We start from the raw sequence: 16881 nt of genomic DNA, 5'->3' as shown, positions 1-16881 counted from the left end.
GCCCTGGACCCCATAAACCCACCTTGAACCGCAATACCGCATAATCCACCGTTTACTCGTTGCGACGCGTTGATAGGGACACTTTGCCTTTTACTAAAAAAAACAACTCAGAACGACCATTTATGATGAGGAAAGCTGGCCCCTCTGAAAATGTTTACAAAGTTCCGCCACAGGGTCTTTGAAAATGGGGCTGGCGACTGGCAAGAATATTCGACAACTAAAGAAATACCATGACCCACCACTCACAGCAGTCAGCTAGACATCCCCGATCGACTGACGGTGTGTGATCGACCTATCGCTTGTGTTGTCCCGTGAACTGTGAGGCTGTAGCAGAAAGCCACAGTATTCACCGTCACGAAATTGGGTCAGCGACCGGATCAGGATATATCTCCATTTCTCCGAAGGGTCTTCAAATCTCCTGAAATAGCCCCAAATCGTCGAAAAGGTTGCAAGGGGCTCGGAAACCCAACATCCAATCAACTAAAATAGTGCTCATAGCTGCCGGACAGAAGAAAGTCTGTCATCAGTGTGGGGTTTTTTTTTGGAAGAAAAGTTGTCTCGCTGAAAACACTTGTGTTGATTTTGGGAAGGCTTTGACATTGCTGCTTGTAAAGATGCCTTGCGCACCATCATGTACTGAAAACACGAAGATCCGACCAGGCTTTTTAATCAACCTGGGATACGAGCTTTTGCTTGAACACACAACAACAATCTAAAACCTGGTCGCATGTGTTTTTTTGAGAAGTGGGATTTCATTGCTGAACTAATCTCGTAACTGAGACTCATGTCATACCGATGAAATGAATGCAGTTATAATCAAGTACCATTTATCACAAAAAGCATCAAGGTTGCAAATTTCCGTGTGAAAGGATATTCTTGCTCTGTCTAAAACCTGTACAGATCTGTAGTGGTGTAGGGGATCGTTTACACGTGACAGGAATTACACCTTTTATTGTGTAAACTTGTTTGTGAATACACACACACGCACACGCGCGCCCTCACACACAAAGAGAGACTGAAATAAAAAGAGCTGAGAGAGAGAGAGAGAGAGACGGAGGGGGGGGGGGGGGTGAGAGGGAAAAGGAGAAAGGGCGGGGGGGGGGGGGGGGGGGTAGTGACGTTAGAATACGTTCCCAACCTTGTCATTTCTTTCAAACATCATAAAGCCCCCTTTACCACCTTGCCCTATTATTTCCCATTCAGTGCCGTCTTCCCTGTTTTCACACCCATTTCATAATGCTGAGATACACTGGTGAGGGCGTATTCACTTGTGGCGGCACCGCAGTGAGGTATTCATGCGTAATTTCCCATTAGGAAGCCACTAAGTCATTAAACACGTATGCGTGAGCTTCTCATACCCCCCCCCCCCTCTTTCTTTCTGTCTGCCCTCCCACCCCCCATCCCCTCTCTCTCTTCTCACTCTCTGATCTTCGGCTCGAAACTATTCACAAAGGAGCTTGAAAAATCGACGCCAAAGCTCAGCCAAATCGCATCACGGATAAGGGGAAAGAACAAAAACAAAACCTGAACACAATCGACAAGTACACTGCACATGCACACGCATGCACAACTGACAGCCAAAAGAATCTCGACAACTACTAGCATGCAGCGAACTGCAACAACCACAACAGCTTGAGATGGTAAAGCAAGAGCTTGACTGAAACCGGCTGACGCCCGATTGTATAAACTCATAGGATGTACAGTCAATAGCGGTAATCGACCAAACTACACGTATCTTCTCCGTCGTCCAAACAAGCAGCTCACACACTGAAAATAGACCATGGCGAGGAGAGCAGAGGAGGGCCTCCATCTGTCTCTCCTATCTCTCTCTCTCTCTCTCTTTCTCTTCTCTTCTCTCCTCTCTCTCTCTCAACAAAACCAAACGGCTTGCCGAGCAGTGGCAACATTACGGAGATTTAAGAAACGAAACGTTGGGACGTTTCGTTTTGAAGTTGTGGTAAACGTCATTATTTCGGGGGTCTCTCGCTGGAAAGGTGAAGGTCAACTGAAACGGAACGTGGAACGTCAAAACGCAGTCACGTTTTCCACCCCCAAAAAACGAACAATATTTCGTCAACTTTTGTGAGTATTTTTGCACACTAACAGTTTTATTTGTTGGCCATTTTATGCATTGCTAGATTCATCAACCCTTTCACAGTCTTTCAGCGCTGAGAATGTGTTCATTGGAGGTAGACAACTGTTGTGAACTGAAATATTTTGAAGGGTGCTGATCCTGGTACATTTATCCAACTTCATGGTGAGAAAGCAAATGGCGAAGCAGAAGTAGGTCATCGCATCGAATTTTTATTCTGGCTTCGTATGTGATCAGGTGCATGAATTGAAAAATGTGAAGCTCTTGTGCGTGCAATGCGAGTATGTCAATCCTTTATTGACTCGTGGAGTTGAAATTATGCCATGCCCAGTCAGCGGATCATATCCTGCCATGCCCGGCCTTTCATTCCGAAACGAAACGTGAATACATCTAAATCTTGTCTGCGGCCTATGCCGTCTCGTTACACGTTCCGTTTCGCGGGGTGACTCATTCACCAAACGAAACGAGCTGCAAAACGAAACGTGCTGTTTCTTAAATCTCGCTATTGACTCACTTCGACCCGCCGTCTTCTATAATTCACCGTGCTTGTCACAGACACTCAAACTCAAAAGCAAAGGCAGCGAACGCGAGACTGTTTTCTTCTTATCATTCACTCCCCTGGCCTCTTCCGCCTGAGAAAATTAGTACGTCGGAGAAGAAGACACACCGACCGCAGCTCTGCCCATAAGCCACGATCGAGCTAGAGAAGCGAAAATTAGAGAGCGCGTTGGGGTGTGATTTTGTGAAAATACGGAAGCACAAGGCCGCCGACATGACAGAAAACAGGATTGAAGTAAAGGAGAAGGGGGAGGATGGTAGGGAGGACGGGAAGTGGTGGTGGGGCGGGGGTTAATAGAAAGGGCCGGAATAACATGGGGGAATAGAGTCCAGACGTGTTGGGGAAAAGGTCACATCGTATCGACAGCGGCAGTGGACAAAATGGCGGCCACACGGACCTGTGTCAATTACGCACGACGTGGCAGGGAGTCAGGGCGAAAAGCCATGAAAGCGAAGCAATACTCTGCTTCAAGAAACACACTGTACTGCGATACACTGGAATCGTGCATACATAAACACCGTAGCATACGATACACTGAGGGGTTCTGGAGAATATTCACATTTGGAAAATAACTCGCAGTGACAATGGCAACGACTGCAGCTTCAGCCGGAAGGAGTTGAGATAATTGTATTAATATGCCCTAACCACAGTCGAACTGTAAGAATCACTCATAGTTGACTTAGTGATGGAATCAGTTTAAAGCTGTGGTCTATTCATAAAAAGGTGGAGGGTGGATGTTAAAAAAAAATGGCCGCCAACGCTGCACAGAACTGTGTACCAAATTCTGTACAGCGAAGGCGGCCTGAATCCTGACCTACACTGCTTGCGCGCACCTCACTATGTCATTCAACGTTTGACTTCAGCCGGGGTAACTTCCGGTCGGCTCAACAGCGCTCACGGCTAAGCAATCTCCTATTAGTCAAAGCAGGCGAAGTGGGGGAGACCGTGAGAAAACACACACACACACTTACGTGCAAAACATTATCCATCAGCTTAGCCGGATTTCGTACCTCCGTTACCTTCTAAGACAACAGCTAACCCTCAGCCACGATTAAAAATCCATTTTCGCCATAAAAACTCGTCCTTTCATCTGCAACACAATATTTGAGCGCATATACACGGTTCTCACGAAATCAAAACAACCATGCGGACCCGCCATGTCTGTGCCGAATTGCTCCACGTGACTTTCAATACAAAACTAGTAAAACCAACAACACTTTTTTTCATCCATCGTGTTATTTCCACAATTCATGAAATCTAAGCTTATGTTAAAAATAAACTATGTGCAAAGCAAATACTAACATATCTCATTGTTTATGTTATGAGCAAGTCACATCTTCAATCTGCAATTCGAGTGATGTTTTAGTCGATTTGTGTTTTTGAGATGTTTTGGGTAAAGAGACCACGTGCTGTTTACACGTCTAAAGTTTACGCTGCTTTCTTCTGGATTTTGCGATGGCACAAGCAATGCTAACTTTGGTGAGTATGATAAATATATTTTGTTTTATTCATAACACTCGATGTATGTGTCCTGGCATTTGTCTCTTATTTTCTGTGACTGTATTTTTACGTGTGTTATTTTCACGATCGATGCTTATTCACACGAATACCTCGGCTTATTTTCACAAACGTAAAGGGACCTTACTCTCGCATTGTTTACATTCGAGTCTCGAACGACTTTGAAACATTTATGTCGATGCGAAGGTTGCTCTTTCGTGTTTCTGTGTTCGCAGTAATCCTACTGTACCTCGGGAACTAATCATCTATTGCTTACGAAAGGTCTGTTCCCTGTTATTTCGGCAATTCACTAAATGGCTACCTAATTTTCGATCGAAAGTGTTTCACTTTCATGTCAGTGTCTTGTCTTGTCTTTCCGTTATTGCCCACAATCAGCAATAGTGATTACTTCGGCAGTGTTAGTACACAAGCTTTGATTGTCCTATTGCGATCGAGTAGATTTCGTGATCTCTGTGACATGCAAATAAGCCAGTAGCATGTGGTTGGGGTGGTTTAAAACAAATGGTTACGGTGGTGATGATGTGACATCTCCCAGAAAAATCAAACAAGGAGACAAGTCTGGTGCTTTTGAATAACACTCTTTTAATAAGTTCGCACCTAATTAGTTTCATGTTAGGGCAAGAAATCTGGGTAAACTATACGTACACAAGAATATCTATACATACCTGTAGTAGAATCATCATCACAAAAGAAAAAATCAATGTATTGGACACCAGTACAGTTTTTCACACCCTCACACATGATTTATCATGCAGTTAATCCTGACATTGATTGAATGTGAAAATTCATTTTCTCGCCCAATATAATTCATATAGATAATTTAAGTTGGTTGATTTGTACTCTTCAAACAACTTCAAACGTTAATCATTAACTCAAAATTAAATGTATTTTAAACACTAACCTCATGATTCTGTAGATTTGGAAGCAGAGTTGTAAAGGAGATTGAGAATGAGAACACATTAACAATTTAATTAGTAGACATGAAGCATGTGAAATTTGTGTATAAAAAGGGAAAAAAGAAAACCCTGTGTGCTCCTCTCTTCAATCATATTACTTCATCAGCACCATTTTAATGTTGTTCACTACAAAATTGAAATCATTGTAAAGTAATGCATTTGACTACAATTAAATGCTGCTGTGTGTGATGTATGTAGCATCTTTTGGTCAATCAAGTAAGATTCATTCAGTGATGATCAAAGATGGAACTTACTGTCATGGTTTTATCATCAGCCTACACTGCCCCAGTAGCTAACACAACCTTAATTTGAATTAAATTACAGGCAACACGTGCACAGACCCTACAGTGCTGCAGCTGTTCAAGGAACAGCACCTGTCAAAGCGTCAGATGTTCCTGTAAGAACAACTTAACCCGATGCACAGACTGCGGCAGTAAGAAGTGCAAAAACAAGGGACTGGTAACGACAGTGAGCAATTTGTTGTGTTTTGGAAAGTGTGAAGTTTTGCTCCTTCTCTGATAAAATGACAGTCAAGTTGAGAAATGTAATAAATTCTGAAATGTAAACAGATACTGTTTTATTAATACATTTACAGTGTCAAATAAAATTAGCATGACATTCTTTTGAGAGTTTCACCAGCACATGGTTTGTTGTAACTGTAACTGTAAGTCTGTTTTGAAATGGAAGTATTGGCATTGATTTAGTTTGAATTAGTGGTAGTATGGCTTCTCATACATGTGTGTGTGTGTGTGTGTGTGTGTGTGTGTGTGTGTGTGTGTGTGTGTGTGTGTGTGTGTGTGTGTGTGTGTGTGAGTGTGTGTGTGTGTGTGCTCATATCCTTATTCTAAATTTTAAAAAAATAAAAATTAATGGGCTGGGTAAGAATCATCTCTACTCTAGAATGTAAATGACAGAATCATAACATTTTCTGAAAAAATTCTAATGAAACATCACTGCTACTGATAGCTTGTGTTCTTTGAGATATATACCAGTACTATCTCTTATCATGCTCAGGATCATTGAGTCCATTTTCAACTCATTTCATTATCAGGAACAGGATTTGAACGCTGTTCATGAGGTAGCTACAACCTCTGCTCTGAATGCAAGTACAACCATCCACATTCCGTATGCAGCAGAGAGCCAGAGGAATTCTGGAGAAACGCCGAGGAACCTGAGGCTGGAGGTGGCTTCTGCAGCTGTCAGGGCCGAAGAGGCTGCCGCTGGTGATGCTGTGAAAGTAAGATCCTTACTGATACAGTTGAACACAAAGTGTGTGTGGAAGTGTCATTGAAAAACTTGTGAATGTTTCCAGTTATTTGTTTTGTCTTCTGGTGTACATCTTAAATCTTGTCATTGGCTGTAAGTTGACACCACATGAAGAACACAGTCTTTGACAATACTTCACCACAGACACAGAATAGTTCAGCATTCATAGACAGCTGTTTGTTCAATTACAGCTGTAATTGTGTACACAACTTGATGCATGTCACTCTGTGGCTCTGTTTGGCTCCTGCCTACCTGCACCATAAAAGATGATAATAAAATAAGAATTACACATGTCTTAAAATCAATGTTCAATTTGGGTTAATTATTTTTAATATTGATAATATAATCCTATCAACAGTATCATGAATTTTAATGATATTTGATTGCACTGTGACAATACTAAAAAAAACAAAGAAATGACTAGAAATAGTAGTATGTGTATGAAAATAGATGATGTTATAAAACAAGTCTAGCTGGATTTTGGAGAGCTGGAAGATTTTTGCCCCAAACCACGGGGCAATCAACAAGAGTGCTCATCTGCAGAAACACATGAGCGTGGTGAATAACTATATCTGATGTGTATCAGTCGAACTATCAAAGACGCACCTGCACCACAAATCATGTGACCTCATCCAGAACACATTGTTAGCCATCTGTGGGGCAGCAGTGATTACTTCATCACATTCTGAACTACGATGAGTAAACTTTCAAAGGAAAAGGGCCACATGTTGATCGCACATGGCATATCATATAAAAGCATACACATCAGAGTTAGTAATTATATTGATTGCTGGTCAGCAGTGCTGTGCTAGAGCGCCGAGAAATCCTAACATGGTTATTTGTGGAAAACGGCTATTCGGCACAAAAAGTACCACTTGATTCTTTGTAATCTAGCCCGCACTACCCTCTCTCTACATCCCCATCTCCTTTTCATGGCTGCTGTATAATTATGTTCTTCTCTCTTTGCAGGAAGCTCTCGCTACACTCACTGCAGTGGAGAAAGATGCAGTGCTTCAGAGGATGGCACAGAAGGACCCCTTGTACGTTTCTTGCTTCATCCGTGATGTTCATGCCCATGTGAACACTGAGCGTGTTGATAACAGTGACGTTCCTGGGTGGTGTAGGTGTGGCCACTGTGTGACCATGGAATCACAGCGAGAGAGATTGTGTTGTGGAAGGGAGGATGAATGTGTGACTAGCACACCAACATTTTTTGACTTGTGCATGAAGCCATCGGTTGTAGAGGTATGTGGTGTGCAGAATTATGGATATACATATCACCGCAGCAATCCTGAATTCAGCAATAGAAAATTCCGTTCAGCTGCATACAGGTTCTACACCTTGTGGCAATGGGGCAGCTTGGGTGCCAAACATCGTGTAGTGCTACCGTCCTGTGTGGTTGCCAGAATAAGGTGGGCCTTCCCTGATCCCAACCAGTCATACACTGGCTACCAGTCATGCAATGAATAAAAGTTTTCAAGACTTGTAACAGCTAGCATTGAAAAGGTTGATGGTAGTGTTTTCTTCTCACTTTACCTTTAGTAGACATAACCAAGCTAGGAGAAGGTAACTCTCGTGGAAAATCGGAAGTTCCCAAAACAGGGAGACAAAATTACACGCTTTCACCTTGTGCAGTTAGGCAGTCGGAACGTATTTTTTGCGTAGTTTTTGGTGTTAAAATCTGACCTACGATTTAAGAGCACACATCAGCCTCGAGGTGCAGCGCAATTTTGACGAATTTGTAGCCTTTTCTTATTGAGTATTTTTTCTGCAAAATATATTCAGGATCATCAAGACTTGAAAAATAAAGTGCACCCTGCTGAAAATACGATTTCTTGGTGGTTCGTTCGTTACTAATAACCGTCCTGATCACTTACATTAGCACCAGAGTGTGCGAAAGACTCAAAAATGCAGATGAAACACACCAACCTCGCTACTTCAGAGCTATTTTTAGCGTCCTCAATCACTAACTATTTTTCTATCAAATGCTTACGTAAAACCATAACGTCAAAACATGTTTGAATTTGTGTTTGCAACAATGTTCATCAAATTATTTTACGAACAACAAAACCACTGTAATTGGGAAAATGTCTTAATTCGCTCAATAACAATGGGTTCTTTCATACGTTAAATCCGGAAAGTCATATTTAGCATCATATAGAATTGTTCATAAACCTAAAAATACACTAAAGTCTTTTTCAAAAACTATAGTCTGTTTCAATGACTTTCAGCAATTTTCCACATTATAAATCGAGATATAGACACATTGAAAGAAATTTGGTGCACTAAACAGTTTTCCTGATCACGAATCATTGTGTGAAACTTTCTTTCATGAACTGTATGTATTTTTCCAGAAAAAGGCGTGTCCTCTGTTTTGGTGCACTACCTCTGTTTAAAAAATATATATATATATATATATACACTGCCACCATAATTCCTCTTTATTTGAATGAATGTCAACTTCAAAAAGATTGTTTTAGAGTGCAGAATAAAAAAAATCAATGCATGACGAATTTGAAAAAACAGTTGCTTATACCTACCTTTAGACATGTCATGAAAACATTTTAAATTCTAATAACAAAGAAACGTTACGTAATCAATATTTTATCTGATTCTTGAACATTTCATGAATCCAATAACATTGATGGGCCATGTTTATTCTGCTAATGCAATCACAATGATAATTGAAGAAAATGGGTCAATTAGGCAGTATGCTTTACTGAAACGAGCTGGGCCTGTCTCAATCTTTGGATTTAACCTAGCACTTCAAGTCTCAATGTAGGCTGGTTTTTTTTAGTGTTGATCTGTTAGTTTCAGACCAACAGATGGTTAAATGGATTTTTTAATCTCTTGGCAGACTTGTTTTTCTGTCTTGTTGGAATAAGTTGCTGAACATTGCTTTATCTGACATTTAGTCAAATATGTATTCCAAACTGATGACACATACTTATTTTTTGCTTGATTTGGGAGATCCATTATTCAAGAGACATCACAGCTACATCCAAAATAGTGTGGTTGATTGATGTAAAAACACTTTTCCACCTAGAACATGTTCTTAACGGGTGATAAGTGCATTTGCAGTCATGCATTTCATATGTACTATGTATTTGATAGAATATTCCTCTTCTTTATGATATTCTAGGCAACCGCTGCAGTTTAGTATATTTGTTTTATGGCAGTGTCACAACGAGAGAGATTGTGTTGTGGAAGCTTAGGAAGGCAACCAAACAGGATGGTGGCACTATACGAGCGTTCTTTTTACAATATTTGGTTTGTTTGCTTAACGCCCAGCCGACCACGAAGGGCCATATCAGGGCGGTGCTGCTTTGACATATAACGTGCGCCACACACAAGACAGAAGTCGCAGCACAGGCTTCATGTCTCACCCAGTCACATTATTCTGACACCGGACCAACCAGTCCTAGCACTAACCCCATAATGCCAGACGCCAGGCGGAGCAGCCACTAGATTGCCAATTTTAAAGTCTTAGGTATGACCCGGCCGGGGTTCGAACCCACGACCTCCCGATCACGGGGCGGATGCCTTACCACTAGGCCAACCGTGCCGGTTTTTTACAATATTACTGAATTTCAGACTACCAACTACTGTATGTTAGGAAATGAAATGTTTACTCCTCGAGAAAAGCACACCACATACCAATTCTTATGAAAATGTTTTGACAGTGTTTATAAGTATGTATTTGCATTGTTCTGTTTATGATCTAATGTTCCTGTCTGAACAATGTAATATTTACAGTCAAAACAGTACATGATACATGTACTGTCAATGTACGAATAAGGTAGATGAACTTACTGGAGTGTTTCCCACGGCTTTCCTGTTGCTGGAACACAGTCCATGCCCCAGGATTCTTTCTCTGGGCCTTTCCCAGGTTGCGCAGGTAGAGTCCAGTGTCAGTCAGCCTGGCTGTGTGATTTCCTACCCCATATACCCCGTCCAGGCAAACGCAGAGAAGATCTGTAACGTCAAAAAAGATCTATTCCATTTTTTGACTGACATTTCCATGAATTATCTGTCATCGAAAAGTAAATAGTACATGTGCTGACTTTTTTTTCATAACAATTAACATATTTCATTTTTACAAATATGTATGCATGGAATAAAATGAAAACAAAATGATGATTGTGAAACGTTATAAAACTATATAAATAAGAACTCAGTGTTTTTATATCAGTGTCAATGTGCACACATATAATTACCAGGAATGTAGGAGTATTCCTTAGCCTCCATACGCTTGTATGCGACCCATTCCTTGGTTCGTCGCGACAGCTGGCAGTTGATATATGGGTTTCCATTTGAGGACAGTTGGTCTGCACGTGTCAGGTTGTGGTTGTGATCCAGGATCGCAATCATGTTCCTGAAACAATTGTCAGAGCATTTATCAACCTGCAAACAAAGGAAGTAGGCAGGAATGACAATGTCCACAATGAGAAAGAAGAGTAAGTTTTTGCCAGTCATAAAATGAAGGGGCTTATAAATACCATGTCAATATGTTGTGCCATAAAGTTGTTCAGTTGGAAAAAAGGATTAGTCACTAATAAAAACAAAAATAGGAATTTGAAAACACACGAACACATTCATAAATGTGTTTGTAACATACAAAGGTATCAGTTGCACATGTTTACATTGAACTTTGGTGGTGACAGCTTGGTTTGAAACAAATCAAAAATATTGTATATACCTGATGCAATATCCATCATAGGAGAACTGAATTCTTTTGGGTGCGTAGTGCAGTAGCGTATGGGAGAAAAAGTTCTCTACTGAGGAGGTGTGTCTGGCTCTGCTGTAGTACTCCAAGGATGCCAGGAGGTTTGGATTCATGATGATCTTCCTGTTGACACAAATATAGAAATATGTTAGAGTTGTCCATTTATATTCTGCCACCCCAAAAATTGTTCACACTGACTTTCACGTATGGAAATATAGTTTCAGCATTGTCAGTTGTATGAAATGTAATGACATCTATTTCAGTTCAATGAAACAAACATTGTATTTGTACCTGTTCCTGTTCATAGGGACGGGAGAGAGGGGGCTTTGGATAGGTAGAAAGACAGGAAGTGAGTTATGTTTGTGTATGAAGAAACATATAAATACATGTTTGTATCTTGTGTGGGCTGTTGTAATGCCCTGTAATAAAGTTAGATTGATTTTGAGTAATTTTCATTTCCTCACTTACTTTTTTGCGTGTGAATGCACATATGTACGCATGCTTGTGTCCATGTGAATTAAGTTTACCGAAAGGCTTCACCATCCGGACTGCCTTCTATGAGTAAGGGCAGACTGGCATCTTTATCAGGGGCGTGGTGGCATCTGCCAACAGTCCATTCATGGATGCCTTGTACATGCCACAGTAGTCCAGCCCACCTTCGGTCCATTTTTTCTTGGTCGCCTTTACAGGCAACTGCACAGGACCAAAAGTGGGCCACTGTTGGCTTTGCCCATTTCTTCAGGGCTCTGCAATCCTTGTTTTTGGCACCAGTCAGGACCCTGGTTAACAAATGAAAAAAACCACATCACTATTCCGTCTATCATTTAAAATATGATATTGATAACAGTTCTCTTACACAATAAACAAAGCAAGCTTCTTTTTAAAATCTGAATTTTGTCTACTAAAAGTCAAACATTATCATATTCTGTGTACATGGTCATACGGCATCAGGAAAACAAAATTGGGTTGACACTAAATTTGTCAGAGAACCTGTACATACATTTCTGCAATGTTTTTCCCCTTGTGCCATAGGTCCATTGAATGGAAAATGGTGTCCTCTTCACCTGGAAGTAAAAACAGATTCTGTATTTCACAGCTGCATGTGTATGTTCTATGTATGTATATATGATCATCTAGTTTTTGTTCAAAAAGTAGACATGCAAGCTTTTTGTTTGTCAGTCTTCCTTGACCTCTCTTGATTTGACACATACTTTACAGTTTCTCAATATCTTAAAACATAAACGGCTTTGTTTCAAAATAGTTCTTTCTTTAGGCATAAAATTATGGCACTGGTTTTGGTCACATTTGATCCCATTAATTTTGTCAGTACCTAAGGCAGCTTTGATGACAGAGCTGGCATCCGACACAATTTCTTCAACTTGAAGATCTTTCATGGCAGGCAACCCCCTCTGGATGTTGTGGTACTCCATGGTGGCTGACTGCCTGTTTGTTGAGCGGTGGTCACAAAACTCTGCATGGACAATTGCTTTTGTGTCATATTCCATGAAGACTGTGGTAGCTTTGGACGCACAATATCCTGCAACAGCACATACAGCCAAATTCAGTTATACAGGTACCATGATTGGTTGCAAGTATTGAATTGTTCAAATGTGCACATGTATTGCAAGATATGACACATGCAATAGTATTTCTAATGCACTTTTCATTGCTTAGTTACAAGTGTTCATTCACAAAGACATGAAATTGAACAAGTAAGCAGAAGTAATACTTGACTGACCGAATTGTTACAATCTTTTTTAGTCTTTATGTGGAAAGTATCTAGTTTTCATTGTGAACATGTTTCTAAGTGTTAAAATCTGTGACACACACAGTGACACACACACACACACACATTTAGTCAAACACATTTTATTTACAAACCTGGGGAGTCAAACCGTGTGTCCACAGCAACAACTTTTGCCCGAGTTTGTGTACGTGTTTCTTCCATTGATTTGGAATAATACGTTTTCAAGGGCTTGTAAAATAGCCGCTGCAACTTGAAAAATGTTGACCTCGCTGGAAAAGCAAGTTGCAGGAACTTAGCAAACTGTGCCATCTGGTGGTAAGTTAGGCCCGCCAGCAGTGAGCACAGCACCAGCAGCTGACCTGTCAAACTTTTGGCCCCATACCAGCGGGTAGAGGACCAGGTGTTCTTGTGCTGGTTCTGTGCAAATAAAATTTATTTATAAATAATCATGAAGTGATGCAGCATGCGTTACATTCAATAGGATTTAAGTAAGGGGCTGATAAACACATAATTTTGACAATGATATAGAGCAGGTCAATTGAGCATGGGTGTTTTTATAATCACATGTTACTGTTAAGATTGATAAGAAAATTCCACTTACCATACAATAGTATTCAAATCTTACTCCACCACCTGCAGTGGATTTCTTCGTCAATGTCACGCCTAATGCTGGAGCTCCACAGTTGTCACACGGTAATCTTTTCACAGTGTTGACAAGGACCGTCTCGTCAACAATATACCGCTTGTCAGCAATAGCTGCATTCAGGAACATTTTTGCATATTCATTGGGTGTCCTCAGCCTGTAACAAAATGAATTACTGAAATAGTTGTAGCCCAGGCTCTTGGTATGGACCTTCGTTCTGTTTCTGTATTTAATTGTTGCGAAATGTCTTTCCAAGCTTATTGACTCTATAAGTAGGCGCAATGGTTAACTAAAGAGAACAAAATACCAAGCACACAATGATACATCTGCATGCAAAAACAAGTTAATTATTCATATACAAGAAAATGTGGTCCATACTTGGGGCCCTTGATCCTCACTAATCTCTTCAAAATAAACATAGAAATGTGACAGTATCCACATTTTGTCTTCATAGGGGAATTATTTCCAGGTCTTTGGGTGATGACAATTAAGCAATACAAATTATATTTATATACATCCAAAAGGTCAATTTTTAAAAATGTGCAAGCAATGTAAACTTACTGCTCTTCCTCATCAGGTTCATCTGGTTCATCGCCACCTTCCTCGTCTTCCTCCTCGGAGGAGTTTCCCTCATACATCAGATCATTGAAATCTTCATCCTATATAACAAAGGGACAGTTATGAATATATCTCTCTCTCACCACAATTTTACAAAAAATGAAACATTCGTATTCGTGTACTCTCTCTCTCTCTCTCTCTCTCTCTCTCTCTCTCTCTCTCTCTCTCTCTCTCTCTCTCTCTCTCTCTCATGCGATCGGTTTGACGTTTGTTTACATTGGAAACAAAAGTGTCGAGAGTTGTGCCCCTTACCGTGAACAGCACCCAAAAGAAAAATTATTTCGAAGGAAAGGTTTTGATTTTTAAAAGCATAATGTATGTATCGCAAAACATTTTTTATGACCAAATATTGAATGTTTACTTACGCTCATGTGCTCAAAGTCCATTTGTAGACCAGTGAACGACTTTCTTCCAGTGTACACAAAACTGGCAGGCGTGCTTGGATGTCTTTTTACCGAAACGTAACAGTTGTACCGGATATGGCAATAGGTAGCAAGTTTTAACACATTCTTTTTTAGGCTATTCCTGGAATTGACCCCTTAGACGTCTGTTCTTGTTTTGGTAACGAGTGAATGCAGCAAATTCTGTCACCGTTGTTTGGTGATGCACTGACCCTTTCTATTATATTCACTAAAGTTAGGTAAAACTTCGTTCGTTTGTTGCAAGTAGACGTGTCAAGGTCATCTCGTGACACCGTCAGGGAAATGGCGACAAAAGACCATGTGTTGCGATTGATGTAACACATGTGTGCAAAACAAGAGGGATTAGCAATGGGGAAGTTTGACGCTTTTGCAGGGCATGAGGAACATACTCTTATAGGCAATGAAGGTAATTTGTAAAGCTGCTCCAGAATGTTTTGCAGTAAGTGAAATGTAATGCTGTTTTTCGTGATAGTTTTTTTTTCTCTTTATTTTGTCTTCGGTTGCTTTGGAAAGGGGTTTGCTCATCCGTGAGCGCTGTAGAGCCGACCGGAAGTTACCCCGGCCGAAGTCGAACGTTGAATGACACAGTGAGGTGCGCGCAAGCAGTGTAGGTCAGGATTCAGGCCGCCTTCGCTGTACAGAATTTGGTACACAGTTCTGTGCAGCGTTGGCGGCCATTTTTTTTAACATCCACCCTCCACCTTTTTATGAATAGACCACAGCTTTAAGTTCAGAAATGTAGCAGCCAGTTCAAGCATTTTAGGAATAGATGTACACAACAAAACCCATTGTAACAGAAGTCGTTCTTCTTGTAAATGTGTTTGAAGACACCACCATAAGCCGTAGGTTTGTTGTTGTTTTCACCTTATGTCGATGTACATTTCCTGAACATGTAAAATATGAATAAACATTGTTTACACCAGAAAAACGAAAGGTTCCGCGGAAAAGGTCATCGGGCCTAAACGTCACGAGGATGTAGACGAAATCCTCTTCCTTGTGTATCCGTGCCAATTGTGTACTCTGTTGAGTACATTTTTTGTTATCTTGACGAGGATAATATAAAACATGGAAACTAAGGAAAGGGGTGGGTGGACTTTGTGTAGTAAGGTCCGTGGGGCCGGGCGGGGGTGGGGCTCTGATGTGGACTTTTTGATAGTCGTCAAATAGTCGACGCTCAAGTCTCGAGGAAGTTACCTGTGACACACTGTGACGATACTGCTACGGTACCAGCAATACAGTCTGTCAGTAGTACACACATCTCAGATACTGGTTTTGAAGCAAAACCTTCACAAAGGTCAGTTATTGCGCGAACAATCTAATAAGCAAAAGAACAACAAATTCGCAACGAAACTAACAACCAACAAACACGGCCCCCCGAGATAACCAATCCAACAAATATGCAGTGCATAACTTCACACCATAAAAAACCCAACCCAAAACAATGCTTATCCTTTGAACTGGACTTGCACTAAACCGGAAAAGCGAGGAAAGTACACGTTCCTAACAGTGGCCGAGTTGGGTCCAGTCAGAGAGAGCATAACGCCTGAACGGTCAGCCAAATGATAGGGCAGGTAATGGCCGCGTCACACGGCCCACGGTCAAAACGGACGCTTCGGCAAACAAAAGCACAGAGCTTACAGATCATGTCAGTTCGCGAGGTCGAATACCTTTGCCCTTTGCGTGTGCAAACTCTGCTTGTGTTTTTTTTCTTCTCTCTCTCCCCCCCCCCCCCCCAGCTCGCCCCCCCCCCCTTTCCATGGCCCGTGCGTCTATTGAAGCAAGGTTTGGCCAGACACGACCTATTATTTTCCTTAGCAACTGGCCGTTGTTTGTTCACTATCAAAAAAGATCTATTAGTGAGTGCTGGGGTGTTTTTAGTGTGGCAGGAAAAAAGGTCTCGCTATTTACATTGTCAGTTGAGCTCAACGATCTATAGAGGCTGTAACTAGTTTGTCCATGCGTACAGGTAAAAAGCTAATGAACGTGTATAAAATATTCACATCAAATCAGTTCTCCGCAGCAAAGATAAGGGCGTGTTGTTTACTCTACGGAGTAAAATATTATATAAAAAGACTGTTTGCATACAGATAGGTGCATTAAGTCAAAACAATCATTTGCAGCTGTCTCCGTCAAAGCTAGACTACAAGCGGCAAAACGTACCACAATACTGACATCTAGAGCAAAGTGGGTAGTAAACTATACAGTTCAAACTTGCTTTGCAACGTGGCAGTTTAGTTTCATCTTTTGAGTGAAAATGAACAGTTCGTTATTGTGTGTGTGTGTGTGTGTGTGTGTGTGTGTGTGTGTGTGTGTGTGTGTGTGTGTGTGTATGTA

General features: G+C 41.0%; 1 protein-coding gene and 1 long non-coding RNA gene across 2 annotated transcripts; one reads left to right on the top strand and one right to left on the bottom strand.

The window, feature by feature from the left end:
• The first annotated feature begins 4311 nt into the window (after positions 1 to 4311).
• On the top strand, positions 4312 to 11562 carry LOC138958839 (uncharacterized). Its single transcript, XR_011453525.1, has 4 exons — positions 4312 to 4430; positions 5450 to 5593; positions 6177 to 6362; positions 7361 to 11562. It is a non-coding gene; the product is annotated as an uncharacterized lncRNA (long non-coding RNA).
• Positions 6357 to 15269, bottom strand: LOC138958838 (uncharacterized). The gene is made up of 10 exons (XM_070330143.1): positions 14069 to 15269; positions 13466 to 13664; positions 12999 to 13281; positions 12448 to 12654; positions 12118 to 12181; positions 11645 to 11896; positions 11091 to 11240; positions 10609 to 10766; positions 10205 to 10366; positions 6357 to 6643 (listed from the first exon to the last, which is right to left on the bottom strand). The coding sequence occupies exons 1-10, from the start codon at positions 14143 to 14145 to the stop codon at positions 6612 to 6614; spliced, it is 1584 nt and encodes a 527-aa protein (XP_070186244.1). The 5' UTR covers positions 14146 to 15269; the 3' UTR covers positions 6357 to 6611.
• Between the last annotated feature and the right edge of the window lie 1612 nt (positions 15270 to 16881).

This window comes from Littorina saxatilis, linkage group LG2, assembly GCF_037325665.1.
Source record: "Littorina saxatilis isolate snail1 linkage group LG2, US_GU_Lsax_2.0, whole genome shotgun sequence".
Taxonomy (NCBI): Eukaryota; Metazoa; Mollusca; class Gastropoda; order Littorinimorpha; family Littorinidae; genus Littorina; species Littorina saxatilis.
The sequence above is the reverse complement of the archived record's forward strand: the minus strand, read 5'-3'. Positions and strand labels throughout refer to the sequence as shown.